The 24,282-nt window shown below is 49.3% G+C and overlaps 7 protein-coding genes across 7 annotated transcripts; 3 read left to right on the forward strand and 4 right to left on the reverse strand.

Moving 5' to 3' along the window:
* Positions 1-180: 180 nt before the first annotated feature.
* adh-2 (NAD-dependent alcohol dehydrogenase) lies at positions 181-2,272 on the forward strand (the record flags this gene model as incomplete). The annotated part of the gene is made up of 2 exons (XM_036631903.1): positions 181-424; positions 1,032-2,272. The coding sequence occupies 2 exons, from the start codon at positions 181-183 to the stop codon at positions 2,270-2,272; spliced, it is 1,485 nt and encodes a 494-aa protein (XP_036502660.1).
* Positions 2,273-2,678: 406 nt separating this feature from the next.
* CGCS363_v000055 (uncharacterized protein) lies at positions 2,679-3,387 on the reverse strand (the record flags this gene model as incomplete). The annotated part of the gene is made up of 3 exons (XM_036631904.1): positions 2,679-2,804; positions 2,859-3,104; positions 3,190-3,387. The coding sequence occupies 3 exons, from the start codon at positions 3,385-3,387 to the stop codon at positions 2,679-2,681; spliced, it is 570 nt and encodes a 189-aa protein (XP_036502659.1).
* A 2,543-nt stretch (positions 3,388-5,930) lies between these two features.
* Positions 5,931-7,498, reverse strand: patO-0 (FAD-linked oxidoreductase patO; the record flags this gene model as incomplete). Its single annotated transcript, XM_036631905.1, has 5 exons — positions 5,931-6,551; positions 6,607-6,790; positions 6,852-6,875; positions 6,926-7,344; positions 7,424-7,498. 5 exons carry the CDS (start codon positions 7,496-7,498, stop codon positions 5,931-5,933), a joined length of 1,323 nt encoding a protein of 440 aa, XP_036502662.1.
* A 3,461-nt stretch (positions 7,499-10,959) lies between these two features.
* Positions 10,960-12,401, forward strand: CGCS363_v000057 (uncharacterized protein; the record flags this gene model as incomplete). The annotated part of the gene is made up of 4 exons (XM_036631906.1): positions 10,960-11,146; positions 11,201-11,606; positions 11,669-11,957; positions 12,006-12,401. 4 exons carry the CDS (start codon positions 10,960-10,962, stop codon positions 12,399-12,401), a joined length of 1,278 nt encoding a protein of 425 aa, XP_036502661.1.
* A 4,343-nt stretch (positions 12,402-16,744) lies between these two features.
* CGCS363_v000058 (Ent-kaurene oxidase) lies at positions 16,745-18,564 on the reverse strand (the record flags this gene model as incomplete). Its single annotated transcript, XM_036631907.1, has 6 exons — positions 16,745-17,178; positions 17,230-17,814; positions 17,863-17,931; positions 17,983-18,067; positions 18,125-18,250; positions 18,301-18,564. The coding sequence occupies 6 exons, from the start codon at positions 18,562-18,564 to the stop codon at positions 16,745-16,747; spliced, it is 1,563 nt and encodes a 520-aa protein (XP_036502658.1).
* A 367-nt stretch (positions 18,565-18,931) lies between these two features.
* cysD-1 (Homocysteine synthase) lies at positions 18,932-20,841 on the forward strand (the record flags this gene model as incomplete). The annotated part of the gene is made up of 7 exons (XM_036631908.1): positions 18,932-19,132; positions 19,188-19,271; positions 19,329-19,688; positions 19,745-20,165; positions 20,240-20,384; positions 20,437-20,530; positions 20,584-20,841. 7 exons carry the CDS (start codon positions 18,932-18,934, stop codon positions 20,839-20,841), a joined length of 1,563 nt encoding a protein of 520 aa, XP_036502657.1.
* A 589-nt stretch (positions 20,842-21,430) lies between these two features.
* On the reverse strand, positions 21,431-24,220 carry Ari1-1 (Aristolochene synthase; the record flags this gene model as incomplete). The annotated part of the gene is made up of 6 exons (XM_036631909.1): positions 21,431-21,842; positions 21,898-22,171; positions 22,256-22,619; positions 23,474-23,611; positions 23,664-24,097; positions 24,154-24,220. The coding sequence occupies 6 exons, from the start codon at positions 24,218-24,220 to the stop codon at positions 21,431-21,433; spliced, it is 1,689 nt and encodes a 562-aa protein (XP_036501610.1).
* Positions 24,221-24,282: the final 62 nt, after the last annotated feature.

Below are 24,282 nucleotides of genomic sequence, written 5' to 3' on the forward strand. Positions count from 1 at the left end.
TCGTCTGATATTCTATAAAGAATGAACTTCTCCGAGTCTCACGTTCCTCAACAATCGTCAGGTCTACTGTCGCTCATCGTCTTCAACCAAGCTAGTAACCACAATCTACACAAAAAGACGACACAAACCCCAGCGGACACACAACGCAACCCCTTCAACCACCTCAAGAGCCATTTCAAAATGTCTCACCACAGCAACGACAGCCAAGTGACCCTCGTCAACAAGGACGCAAATCAAGAGCCACCCAGCCAATCGAAGGCGCCGAAAAAGAAGTCGCTATACCAGCGCTTGACCGGCTCCCGGTCCGGCGAGATCTCGGAGGAGGATATGCTGAAGTACACGGGGAAGAGCAAGGAGGAGTTGAAGGAGTGGGCCAAGGATCGGCCTGATGTTGGAAAGAACCAGGAGGCGGGGAGGGTGGACCGTGGGAACAATAATTTCGGGGTGATTGGGTTGGGAGTTCATTGAGATACCTGGGGATGTGGGCCGTAATTGTGTGTTGGAACATTTATGAATACCAGGGTAGAGGAGAATAACGACAAGCTTCCGTTTATGTAATGCCAAGCCAACTTGGGCCATCTTTCAGTGCATTTGGATGTCTCTACCAACAAAGTGATGATCGCCTGTGGAAGGTGACTCGACGTTTCAACGGGGATCTCAAGATGCCGACTTGTTTTTTTTTGTACCCGACTCGATTCTGACGCGAACTAGATTGCAAGACAGGGTTTTGAGATGGGAATGAGAGTATCACTTGCGAGCTGAGGAGAAGACGAGGGCATGATTGGTTTGAGTTGTGCTGTGGGGAGCTGTTGGAACCGGGGCAGTAGGCGCGACTCGACGTATCGTGAGAATTTCCCGTACGCCTTTATGATGTAAGCGGGAACCCGAGCGATATCTGAGAGCCGACGCTTCATTATTTTGCCCAAACAACAGCATTCTCATCAGCATCGGTCTCGGCATGGAAAACCTCGGGCCGTTTGAAGTTTTGCTGAGACAACATGAATCCTTTCTTATAAAAGACTTATCTTCAGACTTGCGCATGTTCCAACAACAGTCCAAGTTCTCAACTCCCATTCTTCACACCAGCTTCCGCACCATCTACGCTCTTTCGTTTCATCAAGCTTGCTTTGCGACATTGACCATGGGCTCAAACGCGCCTAAGAACCTGGCCCTGAGGCTCCCGGCCTTTGGCACACCGTTGGAAAAGATCGAACTTCCCATTCCCGAAGCGACCACCGGCACCGTCGTCACTCGCGTTCTGGCTGCGCCAGTCGTTCCCTACACGCATCTCGCCCACGACGGGAAACTCCCACAATTGAACCTAGAACCACCCTTGATCCCAAACTCAGCCGGTATCGGGCGCGTGCACGCAGTCGGCCCCGATGCAGTGCGACTCAAGCCCGGCGATCTTGTATACGTCAAAGCCCAGGTCCAGGCCAGAGATGACCCTAACACCAAGATCGTCATCGGGCACATCGGGGGTAGTGGGCCTCGGGCGAAGAAGCTGATGCAGGGCGAATGGAAAGACGGCGCTTTCCAACAATACCAGAAGGTGCCGCTGGAGAACTGCTATCTCCTCAATGAGAATCGGCTGTGTAGAGAGTTGGGGTATGATGCAGCTGTGCTCCAGTCTCTCACGATGTACGCTATCTCGGCTGGCGCAATCATCGAGGCGGCGAACCTCAAGCCCGCAGAAACCATTGTGATAGGCCCATCTGGAGGTACTTTTGGTGGACTGGCCGTTGAAATTGCTCTTGCTCTTGGTGCGAATGTTATTGCTCTCGGCAGGAATAACGAGAAGCTTGCGGCAATGCAGAAGACGATCAACCATCCGAGGCTGCAGTACGTTGTCATGAGCGGCGATGATGAGGTTGATCGGAAGGCAGTCATTGAAAAGACGCCAGACGCGGCCGGGGCGGAGGTCTACAATGACTGGACCCCAGGTGAGTTACCTGGTCCGCTGTACCTCTCCGCTGCATCAAGTGTACTCAAGTGTGAGGGCCGTATCGTTCTGAGCGGTGGCACCATGGGTGGCCTTGGGGGCATCAACTACGCAGAGGCTGTCTACAAGGACCTGCAGATTCTTGCGAAGTGGGTGTGTCATCGCAAGACACTGGAACAGCTCATCAACATGATTACACAGGGGCAGCTCAAGATTGGCGCTGAGAGTGGCACGATCACGAAGAGCTTTACGTTGGATGAGGTTGAGGAGGCAAAGGAATATGCGAAGAGATACGGTGGCTGGAGGCATTACGCAGTCATGAGCCCTTAGAAGAAAGAAAGAGTGCTGTTTTCTCATCAAAGGCATCCCGCGACGAAACCATTGAACGATCTTCGTCATTGAACTCACACTCTGTGGAAGCTCACTCTAAAGTTTCTTGCACTTCTGAAGAGAACATCAAGGTGCATAAATAGAATACAGCGCGAGATATAAATGCAAAAAGCACCGCTCGTAAAAAGATAAAGCGCAATCACGACTTAAGTTGGTATAGTTATCAATGCATTTGAGGTGGAATCAAAAGATTAAGGAAGAAAACCAAAACATAAAATGCCCATCAGCCAGGGTTGTTTAAAGCCCCCAGTGATGTTTTGAACAAGATGATAGCATAACAATACGCCCAAACCGGGCTTGAGATTACCATAGCCATTAAGGATTCAAGATGACTATCCAAATGCCCTCAGTCCAGGGTGACTCCCTGGTAGCTAGTGATCGCGTCCCCAATAGTCGCGCTCAAGCTATCGGCCTCAGATTGAATCTCTGAGGCCTGACCTTCCAGGGTGTCAATGAGAGTAAAAGCCAGCGTCTGGAGAAACCATTAGTTATAACTGATTATACCTCGAGGCCCCTCGAGACTCACGTCGACAATAGCTTCAATCTGGCGCAGAACCGCTGCGATAGGTTGTCCGATGAAAGGGACAGTGCTGAATAATCCAGCTTTGCCAATGAGAATTTCGAGGAGCGCCTGATGAACACGGACAAAACCGCGGAAGGCTTCGATAATTGCATCGGAGTTGGCGCCAGGCGGAATGGCGGCCATGCCCTGCATCTGCGAAAGGGCAGTAGTCGCGGTACTGACGATATCAGTAAAACCCCTGATAATTTCCTGTTGCGAGCGACGCGCGTCAGCTAGTCACTTTGCTGCATTTGCCTCGATGATGGTCAGAAGTTCTGCTGGACTGTCGACATACCGGGAAAGGACCCTGACCGGCTACAATCAGCGGTCCATTGACGATGGTGATTGACTCGGCAGGTGCCTGAAGGGCCTGGGACTTCTGGGTAAGCATGTTGATATTGCTGACGACTTGGGACGGAGTAGTTTGGCCGAAGACGGTGTTGCTGCAGATGGCCAAGACAGCAATGGCAAACTTGAGGGTGGAGAAATGCATTCTTAAAGAGTAAGAGGGTTGAAGGTGACGCGCAAGGAGTGAGGTGGTTGGCTAATGGTGGAGGCTTTGCATGAGCTGTTAGTTTGTAAGTGATGGAATAGTTCCATAGTGAAGGCAGCAAAAGGGCTTCTTTATAGTTGAAATATCTTACAGAATACGGGCACATCGTATGCCAGCAATCATCTTGAATATTTCGTCAGGCTTGTGTAAATTGCTATCTAACCTCAAATACCCAAAGATCTTCACAATAATACTTCAAAGATATCTAGGGATATGCCGAGAAGGTTTCAAGACGAAAACAGCCCTCCTAATCATTGCAACCAAGCAAGCTTTACCGAGAGCCTCGTATTTTCAGTCAATAAATCTCTCAGTGGACAAGGTGATAGATGATTTTCTTAGTTCCTCTGGGGAATACCTGAAGTTCGGAGCTGAGGCGCTTAAGTTGCTCCCGAACCCCAAAAGAGACAAGATTGGCAATTTTCAAGACTTAGAGGAAGAGGTCTCACTTATTTGTTTCTCCCCTCCGGCAAATTCTGTCATTGATGTCAAGACTGTCGAGCCTTACTGCCTTGTTTGAGACTGAGAAAGTACCAAGACAAGACTCAAGAAAAATGGTTGCTTACTGGATCTTAGACACTGGAGATCTGAGACATCGCCGAGCGTCAACTGCCAGATTCTTGAGGCTTAATGCGGCAACGGCTAAACGGTCCTCCCTGTGAATCATAGCAGTGCCGGAATATCGAGACAAGCATGGTGCTAAGATGCATCTTGATACCAAACGGGGCTGGTGGAAGTTGTCTTCGAGCTAGGTCGTGAATGAAGTGCATTCCAAGGCAGAGGTTCGGAGCTCAAGTTTGCCGAAGCCAGCAACGTAGACAACGTTTCCCGTCCTGGCAGAAGATCGCTTCATCAAGCTTCCGCAGCAAGTGGACAGCAATTTATGCTATTGCTGCATAACTGTCACGCGAGAATTGAGCTTGCATTGTCTCAAAAATCGGCCAATTTACATGGCGTGCCTGGATATGATTTTGCGAGAGGTCTTCAATGAGTGGCCGCAGAATACGATTCGCAATGCATACCCACAGCAAACATTGTATTTCATTTTGTTACGAAGGTTGCTGCGTTGAGCCAAACGGAACCAACCTTGGAAAGCGTTCTTGGAACAGCACTCTCAATCTGCATGCTAAACTCCTAACTATCAATCCTCTTCTGGAAAGAGAACGGCGCATCAGTCAGGTGGCTTGCTAACATGCCTAATCAAGTCTCGAGTTATGCGCTAGGTGATCTGCCGTAGTGACGTGCAGGGTAGGTTGGAATGGATGTACATATGTTTCGGGACGCACAGGGGCCGATGCAAGGCGGTTGGGTGGGTTGCCCCCAGCTCCGGGTCATTAGTCTGAGACATCTCAGGATGTCATTAGGATGCTTCAATGCTCAGAATTTTGACTAATCGGAAAGCAACTGGCAATGATCTTCGTCTTCTCCCTCGTAATCGTGAAAATGTCGCATAACAACATGCTTCCACTCTACCGACTCGAATTGCTTGACATTTGAGATTCTCTGACGACATGCCTCGGCATTAACCTAGTTAACTCAAGACAGTGGGCGAGAGCCAGAATCAAAATGTAACTCTAATTCTTTAGTCTTGGACGGAGTATGTCCCTCCGTTTAAAACGGGTTTTGGGTGTTATGGAAGTGCTCGTTGGAGAGTGCTTCCACACCCAGAGAGTCTCATAGAGCCCACCAAGATTCGTCTAGTCGAAGTTTTGCAAAACAAAATTGTATTATCAATGATTGGTACAATGTTTATTTGAGTTGGCTGGGTGCCGCGGCACCTCAGAAAGAAAGGAAACAAAAGGTTGGTTTCTCGTCGGCAAAGCCTGGACAACAACTAGAACGGTTTCGAAGCTCTGCAGAGATTACCGTCCTCGCTCTCCAACCACTCCTCGCTCCCAACACATTGCGGGCACCACAAAAGCCCCTCAGGATCGTCTTTCTCCTTGATACTAAGAAGTCGTCCATAATTGGGTCCGAAGAAAGACCATTGCCAACCAGGCTCAATTGCGTTTGCCTATGAAAGTAGAAAACAAGCATTAGCACCTGACTTTGCGGGCAGCTTCAAGAGGAATAAACTCAAAGGATGACGAAAGAAATGACTAGGCAATAGGACATAAATGAGAACAACTGACCTCGTTTAGATAAGTCCCCGTCTCCGGATTCAGCTCTCGCAGGATGTTCAACTTGCTGTATGTCATCTCGTTGACCAGCGTAGACACAGTGATGTTTGGCGTGGAGTCCGTCCATGATTGGGAAGTGATGAGATGAACCACAGAATCGCGCCACGCAGGATTCAGCGCATTATCGACGGGAACCTGACTGATCGTCATGGTTCCAGACATGGAGGGATTTGGGCTTCCGTCCTTCATAGTGATGGTTAGCTTAAGAGGTTGATGGAAACGAACATGAAGGCAAGGGGTTCTCACTGTTGGCGCGAGGGCCTGAGGGCCAACCTGTTCCAAAGCCTCGGCGAGTAGATCTTCGTTTTAGGTGACAACCTTCCGACTGATGAGTCTTGCGGCAGAAATCCCAGACCCCCCAGCGTGATCGGGAATCTTGATGTCGGTAAGAAGGCCGTAGAAGGATGAGATCGGGACGACCTGAACAGAGCCGCTCACAACACCGCTCGCATTCGAGATGAGTTCTCGAATGGGAGCGACTGCTTTTGCAACAGTGTTGTTTGACATATTCCAAGCAAAGAGTGAGCCGGCCATGCCAACTGTCGCGCTCGAAGGGGGGCCTCCGATGGTGTAGTAACCCTTGATTCCTCGGTCTTGAAGTGCAGGGAGCAGAGTATGCAGCTTTGCCACGAACTTCCACCAACTCTTAGTTGATGTACCATTGTTAGCGGACACATTGAGGCCAAGCAGGATCATATCTGGCACAGGGTATGCCTTGACTGTCATGTTGACGATGACGCCGAAGGTGCCACCTCCGCCTCCACGAATCGCCCAGTAGATGTCCTCATTCTGGCACGCGTTGACTGTGACCAAATCACCATTGGGGATGACGACTGAGGCTTCGAGAATGCTGTCTGCGCCCATGCCGTACTCTCCAGTCAGATGGCCATGTCCTCCTCCGGTAGCCCATCCGACAACACCAACGTCCTTCATAGCAACTGTGAGCTAGAACTCTTGAAGACGTTCTCGAGAGAATTCATACCATGTTCGAGCCGCCCACAGCCACCACGTTGTTCTTCTGTGCAAAATCGTAAAGCTCGCCGTCTTGGACGCCGGCTCCAATAGTTATAGCCATTTGGCTACCTTTCCACGTAGAGTTCGCGGGGCAGGAGGGAGACTTGAATTGCTTATGAAATTGGGTCTGCTTCATGTTGTGCGTCCAAATCCTGTTGAGAATGTGTGAGCAATGCTGTGCAGGTGAATAATTGGCGGAAGGAGAGAATTTACGACAAGTTTCCGACTCCTAGGTTCCTATGTTCAAAAATTAATCAAGGGTCTCTCATCGATCAATGAGCGCGTACCTGCCAGAGCCATTGTGCCCCGTGTTCTTGATAGCCAGCCTGAGGTTACGATCTTTTGCGAATGCAAGTGTCCTCTGAATGTCACCAGAGTCGCTTGCATTGACAACGTAAAGAGACAGAGCACCCAAAGAACAGCCCTTGCTACCGGCATCAGGATCCCCGTTGATGCTGGTTCCGTTGGGATAGATCGGCTCGCAACCTTTCAGAGAAGGCGAGGAGGGCACACTCGCTGGATCCGAGGAGTGGAGCGCCCAGGTTGTCCAGTTGGAAAGAACGGTATTGCAGGAGTCTTCGTTGTAGTTCGGCTCGGACTTGTAGCAGACGGAGGCGAGCGGAACGGTGCGAATGAGTTTGCCGGAGATGGTCTGATTGAAAGATTCCCATTCTGACAATGACGGCCAGCAAGTATCCGTAGGAGTCTGTATCCGGGTTAAAACGATTGTGTTGAGCACCATAGTCCATATCTGATGACAACGCCGAAAGTTGGTCTTCACTTACACACTTGCACGCATTAGCCAGAGTGCCGCCGGCTAGAGCAAGACTTGCCACGACAACTTTCGCTGTAGACAACATGGTTCTAGTGACAAGAAGCGATAAAAATGAATGAATGTTGAGTAATGGCTACCTCAGACTAAGCCATGAAAACGAGAAGCCGTCAAATATTTATACGAATTGACGAAGTGCTGCCTAGAAAACGATCTTGGACACGATCATGTCGCATTGATCCAATTAAAATGGTTGAATTGGCCCATTTGGAAAGTGAGGAACTGAATGCCGTCATCCATCATAGCGTGATCAAAGAAGCTATAGTCGGCGAGTCCATACATACAGTATTCTGGCTTGAAAGCGTATTCTAAGCGCGCTGTACGAGCTAATACGCTCGATATGGGCACCAGTGAGTACTGCTTATATGCGGGTACCCGAGAGTCGGCATCTTCTCAATGCCCCAGTCAATCTAGAATAAGTGGCTATGACAGGGTCCAGTGGCACGGATGTGGTATCGTTGGATAGGATGGGGTCGGGAGGACCGATTTAGGAGTCAGGCGTGAATCGCGCCACTGGAATTGAGCTAGCTGTGAAATCGGCATTGTGCCATCTCCCGGAGACTAGGATCTACGTCCCCCATAGCGGACCGCCGATGTCCCCTTGTTCGAAATATTTAAGCTCCATCTGTCTGGGCGCTCGCATAGAATCCGCGGATTTCTCGTTCAGATCCCACAGCTGGAGCGCCGTCGACGACCGCTCATTCACCGTCCTCGTCCATCCCGAAAACCACCGCCCCGACCATACCAGTGGCGTCTATGCACCAAGCCTTCCACAATGAGCTCATCAGAAGGCACTGTTAAACATAGACGGCCTCACAAAAAGTCCCGATTGGGTTGTCGAGAGTGCAAGAGGAGGAAAATTAAGTGCGATGAAGCTAGGCCGAGCTGTCTTAACTGTGTACGCAGGGAGGTCGACTGCAGTTTTCGATTGGAACGATATGAAGGAGATGGTGCATCGAAGTGCATGAATTGTCGTTTTGGAACAGACGTCTTATCTCAAACAAACACCACGCGCACAACTGGCCCAGGTCTTTCGAACTCGACTCAGACTGATGGTATTTCGTCCACGCTACTGAGCGTACTGGCCGAACAGTCCAAACAACTGGAAATCATATCCCAGCGATTAGCAATGATGGAAAATTCCATGGCCCGATCTGCTCAGCACGCATCCCCGCATCCCGTACTGAGCTACGCTGATATGGAGCTGCTGCACCACTACCACACGATGACAGCCTCGACCTTGGCTCATGACGATAAGGGGAAACGCTTCTGGCTTGTCCGGCTGCCAGAGCTTGCTTTCCAATATCCCCATCTTCTTCACCTCTTGCTGGCGTTCGCTGCGCTGCACAAAGTTCGCCTCCATCCTTTACAGCAAGATCTCTTAGCCCAAGCCGAACGACACCATGTTCTTGGAATCCAAGGTTCTACTATGCTTCTTCAAGACATCAACGATAGCAACTACGAGGTTGTGCACACTTCGGCAATTTTGATCGGTCTGATTAATCTAGCTTTGGGCCCAAGGCCAGGAGAATACATCGCATTCAGCGACCAAGCTGGATCTGACTTTCTCGGGCTCTTACGAGGGGTACAATCGATCAGGTTACACAACGACGTTAGCGAAAGTACAAATGCGCCCTCTGAAGCCGCAATGAACGTCTCAATCTCACGAGAATCTCCGGAATACGGAGCCAACACTGGGTACAAATCCCATTTTCAAATGCTACGAAGTCGAGCTCGACAGATATCCGACATTGGGGTCAGGGCAGCTTACAACATCGCATTGGATGATTTGGAAGTGTTCTTCGTTGTGATGGAACCATCTACTTTGGAAAACGAGATGAATTCAGCGTTACCTGATGCTGCACATCACGCTAGCCCTCTCGGCTGGCTATATCGCATTCCGGAGCGTTTTCTAGACCAGCTTCGGAAGAGAGAATCTCTTTCACTGGCAATTCTGGCTTGTTTTGCAGTGGTGCTGAAGGAGCTAGAGCACGGATGGCCTGCTGATGGGTGGGCAGATCATATTATGGCTGGGGTTTGCGAACGCACAGAGCCAGAAGCCCAGGATCTTCTACAGTGGCCAGTGTCACGCCTGGGAGACAGTCTCCCGTGATGGGATTCTGTCCAGAACATTGCTTCAGAAACGAGAGTACCTGAATGTCGGAACCAAATCATTGGCAGCCGTGTTTCGAAGAACCTTTCGCCATTTTCCAGGTGACGTGGCTGAGTAGAACAATATCGTAAAGAATACGAAGACGTTAGCGACAGGGAGAATTTTCGTATCCCATCCGAAAAATAAGACTTAGCCACTGACGGACTGCCCATTCAGAACACCCGTTGCCCGACCAAACTAATCGACTCGTCAACAACATAAGGATTTATGCAGATGGACTGGATTTTCTCCCGTGTTGTTTTCACATAATTTCATTCACAGAATGAAGTTGTGCGTCGCACTCCGTAGTCGAAATTCGTCTGGGTAGATTACTCCGCGACTACTCCGTACTCCGAATCCATTACCTACTCTCCGAGTTCGGAGAAACAAAGGATCTTGAACCCCGTTACCGATTATCGGAGTGATCTTACTCCGATGAAGAGCTTCGTCGGAGTTCCCAAATACTCCTCCGTTGGCTGAACACGTTGGAACTTTCTCACACTGACGAACTGCACGATTTTATCGTGTCATTGAACGAATAATATGACGCCCCGGCTGGCGGCATGTGACCCGTGTCGAACGGCGAAACTGGCTTGCGGCCATGAGCGGCCCGTTTGCGCCCGATGCGTCACAAACAACCGAGAAGATGTCTGTGTCTATCGCGCGACGCCTTTCAAAAGGAAGCGAACCGAGACACTTTCGCCATCATTCTTATCTTCAAAGACGGCTCGGTATGTACTGGGTTGTGTCATTTGGTCAACAGTCGCTAAAAGTCCACTGAAAGCTACCAGCCACTAGAGGATTCGCCTGTATCATCAACTCCAACCCGTCCCTTGAACCCGAATCCTGGATTTCTAGGGGCGTCTAGTCACATTTCCATCTTCAGTCACCTGATACAGGATGCGAACGACAGCCCAGAAAGAACTGCAACCAGCAGTGTAATGTCTAGGCCAGAAGCTGCGCCTAATACCATCTATTTGGACGAGGAACCAATTGTTAAAAACACAGTGGACTTGATGAGACATGTCTTCCAAAGTTTTCCGTTGAATGCTATGCAAGATTTGATTAGCTTCTGGCGTGCTACAGGCGCCAATCTAGCTCTTGCTGAACCTTTCGTGGATGAATGCTCCCGAGCCCTGGGCACCATCCTGGAAGGAGAGACCGACAAAGATGACTGGTGGCATCATTCACTCACTCATTTATTACTTCGAAATTCGAGGCAGACACTTGGAACTAATCCAGGGTGCTCCATTTCAGACTTCACAGCTCAGTTCGTAGGCCATTACCTGCGATGGGAAACAGTGGGGATTTTCTTCACAGCTGTGATCCGAGCTACAATGGAGGTGCCCTTCTTCCCATCTTTGTACAAATCAGATGTGCGAAGACAACAGCTTGTTGGGCTAGCAATCAAGGTTTCGGATGCCTTGGCAGAGATATGCATATCTCTAGACTGCCTGAATGACCTCCAGCTCATTGCACAGTATGAAAACTTCATCGCTCATTCATACGTTCTTGGGATTCAGTGTAAGTAAAATGGGATGGGAACCGCCATAGGAACGGAACTGATGCATCTCGCAGCTTACTCGGCGTGGAGAAGGCTTGGGGATGTCATTGCATCAATTACTGCGCTTGGTTATCACCAAAAGCCGCCAGGACCGGCTTCAGCACCCTTGTTTCTCGTCGAGCTCCGGAAAACCGCCTTCGCCCGCATTTACTCGGCCGATAAGAACTTTTCAATCTTCCTTGGTCGCTCTCCAAGGCTGAGCAAAAGATTTTGTCATCTCCAAGTTCCTCAAGGGCGACTGATTCTTGACTCGGAGGAGTCAGATCAACCAGCGTCTGACAAGACGGAAGATTGGACACAAGATGCACAAGCTTGCTACAGAGCAGACACCCGTTGGTCCGCACAATGCGCCTCCCTCAAAGAGGATATTCTAGCTATGTTGTTTGGCGATTGTCGAGAAATATGCATGGAAAAAATAAAGTAAGCGTAGTTCTTCAATACAGACTGCATCTTTCAACACTATCATGGCTAACCACAAACAGGTTGATACGAGAGCGTGCTCAACGTCAATGGATGCTGTTACCCCCCTCCCTTCGGCTGGAAGGGAGCATGAAACGATCAGACAGAACTCCATTTGAACGCGATTTTCTCATAAGCGCGCGTCTCAATTACCTTCATATCCTGTTTCTTACGCAACTTGTCTGTCTCAAGTCCCCGCCAGAACCGGACAAGACCATTGTTGAACTCGCTCAAGAGATTCTGTCTTTAGTCGTAGAAGCGGTCGTGCTAAGGGATCAGGCCGTCTCTTCTGGGACAAGTACAGTATGGAAGGTAAGGTTTCGACCTTCGAATCACAAAGTTCAATCTAACTCTATTGAGGTTGCGCACTATGGACTTCCCGCTGTCGGTATAGCGTTACTAGCCATGCTGAAACAGCCAAGTCTCGTGACACTATTCAAGATCCCAAAGAACAGAACTTTACAAGATCTAGGGGTACTCGTTGCGGAGATTGAGATGGGAACTATCATTCGGCCTGGAGAGCCGAATTTTACGGTGCTCTCGGCAGCTGCGGATACCATTCAACGATTTCTCGACCGCATACAAATGGAGGACTCGCAAAGTATATACATCAGTTCGCGGAAGGAAACTAATCCTTCCAATGATTCTGAGCCATGGGACTTCGGATTGAGCCTGGATCCTTGGAATTTTGAACTTGGATTTTGGGAAAGTCTCGCAGAGCATCCTTCTTTGTACAACAGCGGGGATCAGACTTGATGTCTTCAAGCCGCCATAAGTACACAAGACTGTGACGCTATCAGCCCTTGAGGTCAAGTCTCAGTACCTAGTGATATTATTCTGTTATTTGAAGTAGATATGATACCGAGAGAAAGATCCGAGGAGTGTCAGCTCCGGAACCGTTCTTTCGATCTCTTGAGACGAGAAATTTACTTTCTGACCGGTGCGGGTCTCTGTCATTCGGACACTTCCCCGCCGCTCTCAGCTTCTGCCCATGGGGAAGATCGATTTCGCCTCGTCCTCTTTCACTGCCCCCCTGTCTCGCCATCAACGGCAATATGCCTCAATCCGTCTCTTGTATCCGAGCTCTTGTGACTTGGGGTCCGCCGAGAGTCAGCATCGCGCGAGGCGAGGAGGTCGTATTTATCGGCTTCTTACCCTTATCGTAGGTACTCCCTGCCTCCCTCATTCGAGGATACCATGCCGAGGGACTGTTACCACCAGTACTGTTTCCTGTAGTCCAATCAATAGAGACATGATAAAAACGGCGGTGAGCGCTGTTACAATGATTGACAACCGCGAGTGGATAGTTTCATTTAATCGAGGCAGGGTTGAGCACGGAGCAGTTGACGACCAGGGCTTCGGATGTCCGCGGCGGCTTCTGAACTTCCAGGCGTGATCCTTGTGTCTTGAGTTGAACTCACTGCGCGCGTTTGTGACCGATCTTCAGGGTCTTACTGTTTATGGTCGTCTTGAGACCACATGGGTCGGGAAAGTTAAACTTCAAGGGACCAGGGGTTCGGTCCGGAACTTGACAGAGCTAAACTTCAGATCACAAATCCGAAGCTATTGCGGCGTGCCAAGACAAGAGGGGCCCAATTTGAGCAACTGTGGCATGGCAAAGAAGAAAAACGGGTTTCCAAACTTCATTCGCCACTTCACTTCTGGAACGATCGTCGTCACCGAAACCCTTCTTGTTGCCATCTTTAGCCCACAAAATCGGTCGGCTATCAACACTATGTTCGGGAACTTGTCAAAGCTCTAGTCAAAGCACGATGCCACTTCGCGAAGTGGGCTGCCCTCGTTTCAAGCCCAGCCCAGACCACTGGGACACAAGGGAAGAGCTGTAGAATAAATGCAGAAATGCCCATCTCATTTCCGCATCTCACGTTCCGGGCCAGGCGAAAGACAGGCTGTTTAAAGTTCACGACTAGTAATAGAGTTCGTAGCTGTATGCGCCTCGCCTGCAACATACGACACGTACTTGGCTGGAGTCACATTAAAAGACAAGGTTCCCTAGATTTACTGTGCTCTCGACAGTACTCATTCTTGATGCGTCTTATATGTAGGTTGATGGGACATTGTGAACATTCATCTCTTGTCTTCGGTCTCGGTTGTCATTTTCTCCCCAACGTTGCCGGCAATCTGCCCAAAGAAAAGAGCGAGACCGAGCGAAATCATGTTCGCAACTCTTCGAACCGAAGATCGAGATGGGGAGGTGGTCTGCATATCGAGCACAAATCAACCGCCAGCTCCGGGTCAGAATCCAAGTCACTTTGCATGTGATGGGTGCCGGGCTAAGAAGGCAAGTGGTGCGCATGGAAGATGACCGACTTGAAAGAGTAGTGCTGACCAGTTCTCTCTAGTTGAAATGCACTGGCCATAGATTTGGTTGCCAACGTTGCAGAGATCGTAATCTCGTATGCACCTACACCAACGCGTCTCAACCCAAGCGGCGCAAGACAGGGAGAATTTCGACTGCTCAAAGGGTTTCTTCATTTGGAGCCCCAACACCGTCAAGCTCGGAAGATTTAATGATTCTACCCCGCACACCTTTGGAAGACGCCAAAGTTTCTATATCAAGCCAACTCCTGGATCAGAACGTAACGAAGGAAGCAAGGCATAATATTGCGCCTATAATTTCTCGACTGCCCACGAACAGGGATACCCACGGCCCAAGCATAACAACTCACTTGTCGACAGACTCAAGCGACTCATCCAACACTTTGCCCACGGACCAAGCCGTATCTGTGCCCCCGGAGTTCCCTGATTTAGCTTTGCCGGAGTATATTGAGTCAAGCTTTCAGGAATTTGATATGGACGAACTACTCGAAGCCGACCTTGCCTTATCAGAGCATGATGAGAGAGAACTCACACTGGACAGTGTCTTCGCGCCCAGTTCATCATCAGAGAACCAATCTACTTCTCGAGAGAGTAGCTTTGCAAACACAAGCGCAACTTCAGGTGAGTTTCAATGCTTCATCAGGGGGTGCAAAGACTAATAACACCAAGGAGACGTTGAATGGGACGCAATACAACAAAATAAGAGGAAGCGGATGGAGGAATCTCTACCATCCCCGAAAAGACCCACGACAAATATGTCATCTAGCGGGCGATCTTCAACTCCTTTCTCATCAAAGATTGACCCAAAAATGGAGATTCGCCAACCACGAGAAACTTCAACGGTCAGAGACAGAACACGAACTCATCAAGCGTCTCCGTGCCGCTGCATGGGAGTCACTTTGGGTCACCTCGAGAAGGTTCAAGGTCATACCAAACTCAACAGTCTTTGCTCAGCAGAGAGATCACTCAACTCTCTCAAGAAGTCGATATCACAATGTCACGCCCTGCTGCAATGCAGCTCATGCCGCAACCCTTCTAGAGTCATGACTTTCTTAATACTCTTGATTGAGAAGATGATTGGTATGTTGGAAGACATAGCATCTGTATGGGAAACGAGCTTCATGTCTTCCTCATCCGAGCGGGACTCATCGCAACTGGACTTGCATGGACACGCGCATCGCTGGTTACCAATTCATATCGGGCAGTTTCAGATTGACTCTGTCCAGGAACGATTCGAAGTTTTTGGATTCCTGATTCTACTTCAAGCAAGGCATATGAACGTTTTTTTAGAGGGACTGGTATCGCATGCTGCAAGGGAGAATTGGGAGTCTCACCAGAATGCCTTACGACCAGTTGGGCTGAGAATTCGAGACTTACAAGAAACGCTGGGGGCTATGACATCTGGATCAGGACGATAGTATTATTGAGACACGAATAACGAATACACGAGCACTTCTCCGCTGAGCACAAGAATACCCACTCACACCTCGCCGTCGAGCGTGACGATTAGGGCGCACATGGGACTGGACATCATGAAGCGAATTGACGGTTGTGGCCCCCATCTGCTTCAGTATCCGATGTGGAGACCGTTGCAACGCTAATCAAGTCCCTGGTCCCGAGTCCATGTAACACCTTGAACTTTATTCTATCCTTCCCTCAGGTTCAGGCCTCAGTGCAAAGCATACGCAACGAAATAATGCGCCTCTTCCCAACCCCTTACCCGCTTCCCTCGAGCAGAATATCGTAGTTGAGCCGCGAGTCAACACGTGCAACAGAAGTTGGGATGAGTCCGTGTATGGGACAGCCCGTAAAGAGGGCGAGAACGGTGCCCTGATTTTAGAGTTCTGAATGGAAAGTCTATTAGGGGGTGTCTCCCGGCCCGACCCCTTGCAACGGTCAAAGCTTGGCGAAAACGAAGCCAGTGGCGCACACGTAGTCGTGGCACTCGGAGAGAATTGCGTGACGGATACCACTGTGTCAAGGCGGACAGATCCGGTTTTATCTGAGTCGTTTCTACCGACGCAGAAAAAGGCAACATTGTCGAAATTGGAAAGAGGGGCTTTCGATCCTCAACCGCCTTCGCATTGAAAACTTGCCGATATATCCACTAGACGCGGTCTCAGCACCATTTCGCGGCCTCTAAGTTAAAACCGAAGCATGGCCTGATACTTTCTTCGCGCCCGCACTTGCACCGGTGGGATGCAACAACGGCTTCTCCACTAAATAGTCAATCTGGAGTATCCCCTATTCCCCCGCGGGACGTCCATTTTGATCACAATGTACTGCCCGTAAATACACCTCGCTGTCACTCGGAGGCCGCCAGAACCTTATCCCAGGCGGAGCTGACCGCTTGCCCACGTGGCTATATCGAGTCGGATGGTGTCCGCGAATACTGCATGACATTGTCGGCGTTTTCTTAACTAGGAAGTCAACCGATGCTGAACACAGAACGGTGAAAGAAAGAACTCTGGACTCAGTTCCTCATAACGTCCTTGGTAGCAATGAGATAATCAGGAAGGAGACAATCGTGATTGCTTCGTGGAATGACTGCACAGTAGATAATTGTCGTTGAAAGGAAAATTTCTACCCCAAACTAGCCCAAGAGTTGGGGCAAACCCGGATGACAACCTTCTCATGGTGTGGTACAAACATCAAATAAACAGTAGATCATCCCATGTAGTGGGCAGAGTAAACGTGGGATATTCGTGTACAATTGAGTTTGAACTAAAAAGGCTTTTAGAAACCTTTGATATTGGAATCTATCTACTAAGGTCGGGCAGCAAACGTTTTTTGAACTCAATCGTCGCCACCGGGTTTGGCAAATATTGAGTCTCAGCTCGCAAGCTTTCAGGCCTACTTTGACCTTCCGCAAAGCGCATGTCGTAATTCATGAGCAAATGCGCCATTATGGCTTTTATCTCTTGTGCAGCAAAGAAGCGTCCTGGACACGCGTGCCGCCCATACCCGAAGCTCAGCGATGCCGGGTTTGACGCCACGTACTGTGCTCGACCATCCAGCTCTGGCTGCTTCTCTCTCAAGCTGCTGAAGCGGAATGCGTCAAATGTTTCGGGGTCAGGATAAACGGACTCATCCATGGTTATTGCCTGTGTTGGAATCCCGATGGTTGTATGAGCGGGAATAGTGAAACCAGACGATAGCTTGAACGGCCGATGCACTACACGTTCGAAGGTGACTGCAATTCCATTAGTCGGAAAGTCATGAAAATGAGGAGCGCTGGTCTTACTTAGAAGCAGAGGGTTGAATCGTTGACTCTCTTTCATGAAGCTGTCCATCTTGTTCATTTTTAAGAAACCGGACTTGTCGATAAACCCGTCCGATCCGGTGCAATTGATTACCTCCCGTCGCAACGGTTCAATTATCTCGGGTCGCTCGCATAAATCGTAGATGAGTTGTGCCGGCGCAGCAGCGCTTGTGTGTATCGCAGCGAAGCTGACCTTCAGAAGAATGCTTGCGAGGAACTTCAGGTCCTTTTCCTCGCCTTTGGCTTGCTCGGCCATCCAGTAGAGTAAGTCCATTGCTTTCTCTCCGGTCCGCTTACGAGCTTCAAGTAGCGGGATAGCTGCAGCTTCGGCAGCAGCATAGTGATTCGCAATATTCTGAATCTCGGGGATGAATCGTGCTACAACTGGCTTCAAGAACTCGGGATACTTCTTTAGCTTTTGAGCTCCGATAAAACCGTCGATAGCGAACTGAATAGATGACTGGACCCATTCTTTATTGTGCGACAATGTCGTTCCCCCAAACATGCAGCTGGAAACCCTCGCTACAATTTGGGTGAGGACCTCCACAACGGGGACGGGGGTCCATTCTATGCCAGTCAGATCTCAAGACAGGACGTCAAGTTTGTAAAACATACCATCGCAGGTAGGAAATGTGTCATTGAATGCGTCTACAATTTCTCTTTGAACAGCAGGCATAACATCCGCTGTTGCTGTTTCAGCAAATGAGTGGTTGCTTGGCTGAGAGGCATACATACCAAGGTGATGGTTCAACTGTGCCTTGACAACACGAGGGTGGAGTGTAGATCGGCTTCCCATTGTCGTGTACTTGCCCTCAAACATCTGATATTTTTATTAGTACTGGAGAACGCAGCCATTCGCCATTTTGTTAGATCTTACTTCGATGAAAGTAGCCACAAAGTCGACATGGTCAATTGGAGCAGTCTTGAGCTCTTCAAGATACTTGGTAGGTATCATCAAGCGCTCTCCAAGTGGGCTTGGTACATAGAAAAATCCATCCCCAGACTGTGAAGTATTAGAAGTCTGCTATGTAGAAGCAAGTACAGGCTGCATACAATCTTGTAACCCTGCTCGAGCATCTCTTTGGCATTTTCTCGAAATCGCTCCCTGTTTTGTTGTATGCTCTTTTTGTCATTTCCGCCAACAACTAGAACGCCGGGAGCCAGAATTTGCTTCTCAGACTGAAAGTTGTGATAGAATATTATACTCAGGCCACCGATGACGATCAGTGATGCCAACGCCCATAACGGTGATCGAATGACATCAATGTGCACCAATGCTGGTAACAGCAAAGACTCCGTGTCGAACAAGGATCCCATACTGAGACTTCGGCTGAAGATAGCGATGCAATGTTGGCGAGGACTCGGGAGGATGCGTGAATGGGGAGAAAGTTCCCTTCGAGGTGCAGGCAGCCGACTTTGACAGTTTGACAACTGAGCTTCACGAGACGAAGTTTGCCATTCAGAGTGCCTTAGTGTATCTTCGGCGATAGCCAGTTTAGCGGAATTTCACGGTTTCATTCCTAAAGCGCTGTTGACCGAGCGCACCATTTCCGTATTAGGCAACTCTCCGACGCACCGATTGATGATGATACATGAAGTTGAATAACTTTAACGGTGCTGCACACTGCATTATCGAAAAGTTTCTTCTCACACAAGGAAAAGAATACCACGAATCATCGTTATCATGGGAGAACCAATTCGCGACGAGCCACTCACCACCACTGTCACTCCGGCCAAGAGGTCGTTGGAGATCGACGACCCCTTTCAACCTTACAAGGTTGAGAGATTTGACGATGGGCTAAGATACGATACGCTCCAGGTCCATGCAGGCCACCGACCAGACCGAGAGACGCATGCTCGGGCGGTGCCGATTTACAACAGCGTGGTGAGTGGAGCTGTGTCAAATCTCAACGTGAAATTGCTGACAATCTTCTATCAAGTCCTTTATCTTCACCGACAGCGCCCATGCAAAGAGGGTGTGTGCTATGGAGGGAGCCGGCTACTTTTACAGCCGAATTTCCAACGTGAGAAGTCTCCGCGAGCAGATTGCTAGGTCCAATGGCTTACATATTCCGCTTTAGCCGACAGTCGCTGTTTTTGAAAAGAGAGCCGCGGCTCTTGAAGGTGGAACTGCTGCTGTTGCCACCGCATCCGGACAGGCCGCAATTTTCAACACCATTATCTGTCTTGCTGGAGCTGGTGATAATGTAGTCGCCTCAATCAACCTGTACGGAGGCACTTACAGTTTGTTCAAGACCCTTCTCCCTCGCCTTGGTATCTCAATCAGGTGGGCCAAAAAGGAAACTCGCGAAGAGTTTGAAAAGCACATCGACGACAAGACCAAGATGCTATTTGTCGAGACAATCGGAAACCCTCGTTGCAGCATTCCCGATCTGAAAGAGCTAGGAGAGCTTGCACATGAAAATAACGTACCGTTCGTTGTGAGTAGCTTACCCAGACTTGATGATGTGACCTTCATAACTGACCCCCCGTTCAGGTGGACAACACCTTTGGTGCTTGCGGAATCTGGTGCAAGCCTATCGACTTCGGGGCAGACATTATTTTGCACTCAGCCACCAAGTGGATGGGTGGACACGGCACAACGGTTGGAGGTGTCATCATCGACTGTGGCACTTTCGACTGGGGCAAAGCCGGTGAAAGGTTCCCACGAATGATCAAGAAGGAAGGCCCTATGAGCTTCTCCTACTGGAAAGCTTTTGGAAATATCACGTTCGCCATGGCCATGAGAATCGATATCCTGATGGAAGTCGGATCCACTTTGGCTCCTGCATCAGCTCAACAACTCCTCATTGGAATGGAGACGCTCAGTTTGAGGTGCGAGAAACACGCGAAGAACACAATTGAGATTGCTCGCTTCCTGGAAGCACACCCTAGAGTTGCTTGGGTCAACTATCCTGGTAAGCATACAATGTCAACGACGGCAGTAAACGCCACGGTCTTGAAGTTCTGGCTTATCTAACCACGCTTGTAGGCCTCGAGAAGAATCAATATTACGAGAATGCGCAAAAGTACTTGAAGAATGGTTACGGAGGCGTTCTCGCGTTTGGTCCGAAGGGTGGAGACGTCGCCAGCAAGATGCTGATGAACTACGTGAGAGTCATCTCACACCAAACAAAGTAAGCCTCGAAGCGTCGGACTGGTTGACACAAATGCTAACATTCTGGCCAGTGTGGGAGATTCGAAGACGCTAGCCACTCATCCCTGGAACTCCACCCATGTTATCATGCCCGAGAAGGACAGGCGTGAAGCCGGAATTACGCCCGTGAGTGCTTAGTTCTGACTGTGAAGAAGCATTGCTAACTCCGTCGCGCATAGGCTTTCATCCGATTCTCGGTTGGAACTGAGGATGTGAGAGACATCATTGAGGATCTTGACCAAGCTCTAGCGAAATTGCCCGACGACATTGTCAATGCTCATGATGAAAAGCTGGAGGCCAAATTGACTTCCAATGGGGACCATCCGACTGTTATTGAAGCGGCTGTGTGCGAGAAGGTTGACTTCACTGATGCGGATGTGTCACTGTCCAAACAGAACGTCCCGATGGGTCGTCAAACTGATGTCGGGAACTGGTAGGCTCGCAAGGATTGATAGGAACGTTTAATCGGAAGAATAGGAATCTAGCATAGCCCATTTGCGATCTGTAGCTACAGGAACTGTCATTTTTATGAATAAAAAGAGTCATGCAATCAATAAATGCGTCAAGGAACACACGTAGGGACTCTCTGTGTGTCACTACTGCTGGAGTTAAGGTGCGCAATTCAAATGTTTCGGGTAATCTGTTATGCTTCGTAAACTGCTCCATCAAGCATCAATCAACTCACTTGTGAAGTGAAGCCCGGTTAACAGCGGTACAATTGTGAACGGAAAATAAAGCTTGGGATAACAGGGGTAATTACGAGTGATGCATAATATCATAATATCGGAAGTATAGAAATGGTAGGCCGACTTGTAAAGACCTGATGTCAAATTTAATCCTAGGAGATATGAGGGGAACTGCCTTGTCTTGATTGGCCGATGCATGCGACTGAGATGGAATCTAAGTTTTCATAGATGGAGCCGAAACCCTTCAACGCTAAGATTCAATTTGATGAAATGCTGTGCATACTATGGAATCGCTATGAAATGCGTCTATCTCAAAATCATGCTGACCGTTGACGTTGCATCAAACAGAATGGTATCTCGGAGTCGTCTCGCTCCATGCCTCATTACCACTCATTTGGTATTCCAAACCCTTCATGAATGACTGCAAATCCTTGCTGCAGGGCTGCAGACTCCGTCTTCTTTCCACGAGCTCTTCATGAACTAGCTCCCACTCACGGCACATGGTCCACAACACCCTCTTCGATGCTTTGTAGTCCAAGCTGATCTCAGAAGATAGGACCGACACAGAAGAGCAAAGAGCCGAGCCTTCTTGGTGACCTGTCTGAGATGCTTTCAGTTCCTTCTCCCAGCTGTAGATGTCGTTAACAACAGAAATATGCTTGGAGCAGTTCATCTCGATATCATGGACGGTATTGAGCTCTTCTGCAGTGAGATCCAGCTTCATACTGAAACGCATCAATGCGGACAACAGCCTTCAATCTGTTAGCCGCGAGTAAAGAGAATAAGTCTTGAGTGGGGGTGACCAACGCTTTGCCCACATCTCTTTCTCGGTACCTGAGATACTCCCCCAACTCCTGGATGGACAGACGAGATTTGTCTGTCTGAGCTCGCATGAAAGTAAAGACTGGTTCCAAGATCTCTTCTGCTAGAGCCTTATCGCAGGATCGCATGTCGTTCCACAGGTCGTATGTGATCCACTCTACGGGAACGTTGCGGTCAGGTTGCGTGTCGCCTCTTGACAAGAGGATCAGCCGTTCGTTATACGCCGACCCATCTTCCAGTGACATATCCTCAAGCAAATCTTGGATACGTTAGCTTATTACCATCCACTTGTAATGGATACACGAGAAAGATCGGGTATCCCACATCAGGTAGTGATACTTACCATCGATCAAGAACAGCAAGGTCAACAGCCGGCAAGCAAAGCCTATTCTGTCGTCAAGGGCAACAGGATAGTAGAAGCAGGTTACTCGAGAGAAGCCTGCAGCGATGAACTTCTTGCGCGCTTTGTCGTTCTCGAAAGGCCAGTGCTCTAAGAAGAAACCGTTTACTTCGGCAGAGATTTGGGGCTCTAATCGATGAATCTTGGCGGAAAATCGAGATACTGAATTTGAATTGGTCGGACTGTACTCTCTGCTAATCTTTTCGCCCGAGTTCCATTGTACCTTCGGCGATGACGTTGTAAGAGGGAAGATGAGGGAAGCGAGCGCATGAAGGGAGAACATTGGGACGATGTTTGATACAGCGGACTGTTCCCGCTGTCAAAGATATCAAGTACTTCGTGACGTAGCCAAGATCAGGTTGAGCATCAGTGAAATTCGATGACTGGTGGTGATTTAAGTTTGATTCTACTCAAGGTTTTACTTGAGACGAATTTCGACCTCTGGACCCGACTGCTCGGGAACCCCTGGCCCATCACATCATCTGATGGGGGAATGCTCCGGCAATGTCAAACTCGGAACCTCCCAAAAAGGAAAATCGCCGCGTCAAGCACGGAAACCACCAGACTCTCATGACAAGGGCCAACGGCCACAAGAATAGAAGAACAATGATTAGAATGAGGGGAAGATAAGGACGATAAGTTCGCAAACTATCGATCCCAGTAAGTCAAAAGGCGGTCTGCAGCCTCTTGACTTCATCGACAATGTAGTTGAAGAGATGTAGCGGAAGAACTGAAGAACAGTAAATCAAACCAACAAAGTAAAAGGGAAACCTGCATCTCCCATACGACTGACAATCTTATAACGCCGTGTTTTCAAACAATGCGTAAACCTCATCGTTATTCGCGGAAAATGTCCAGGAAAATGATCTCCACCCTCACTGGTCTGGGACTATGCTAAAGCTTCGGTCTGAAATCTGTCGCAGCTTGCTGTGACCTAGTTTCTTGCAAGTTCTTCTCGCCAAACCATGACGTCCGACAGTCAGATACAGGCCCTTCCAACTCTGTATATCTTTCTCCCAAAGTTAGGATTGTTCTCCCGTTCCAACGGCCGGCGGAGCTCTCCCACGCAGCAGTGTCTTGCCCGTATCCCTGTACCTTCTTTGACTCCGTTGCAAGTGCCGAATACGCAACTGCAACTCCTACGAAATGGGCTGAACTGACTGGAAGACCAGCAGCTATGATTGGTGCGGCCAAGTCCGCTGGAAGTAGCTTGGTGATTGTTGCGGCAGGCGCAACTGTATTGATAGTGATCCCACTATCTCGAAGCGTAGAGCGCATGGCGCGCATGAAATTTACCAACTGCATTCATCAGTGAGATTCCTTCAAAACCTCAAGACAGCACTGTTCTTACCGCTGCTTTTGTGCCACTGTACACCGGTAGTGATTGCTCGGCCAAGTATGCAGTAGCGCTCGACGTGAGAACGATGCTACCTTTCGTCTGGTGGGATCTCATGTTATGCAGTGCCAGCTTGACAAAGTTCAAAGTTCCGCGGAGGTTTACGTCAATAACATCGTAATTCGGCTCGAGCAAGTTGCCCTGGGCGTCGAAAGAGTCGGCGAGGTAAGTACCATCCTCACTCTGCCCAGCATTGGCAACAGCGATATGAATGACACCAACATCGGCAAACGCATCGCGCAGATCAGACCACTGGCTGATATCGCACTTGCGGAACCGAATTGTAGACGGCAATGTCTCCTCAGGCTCTGAGATGTCAAGAATAACAACATCGGCACCCTTAGCCGCCAATACTTTGGCTGTGGCCAACCCGATCCCAGATGCCCCTCCTTTAACAAACAGTCAGGAAAACTGCAGGCTCAGACAATGTTCTGTGATTGCTTACCGGTGATAAGGGCCTTTCTGCCGCTCTGCAGCGGAATATCCTCTTCCTTGATTGATAAGGTAGCCATTTTGGAGTAAGTGTGGACAGGGGCGTCTGCTGGTCTCGGTATCCCAGTCAATCCCTCACGAA

Source organism: Colletotrichum siamense (assembly GCF_013390195.1).
Source record: "Colletotrichum siamense strain Cg363 chromosome Unknown KSG_Cg363_contig01, whole genome shotgun sequence".
Classification (NCBI taxonomy): domain Eukaryota; kingdom Fungi; phylum Ascomycota; class Sordariomycetes; order Glomerellales; family Glomerellaceae; genus Colletotrichum; species Colletotrichum siamense.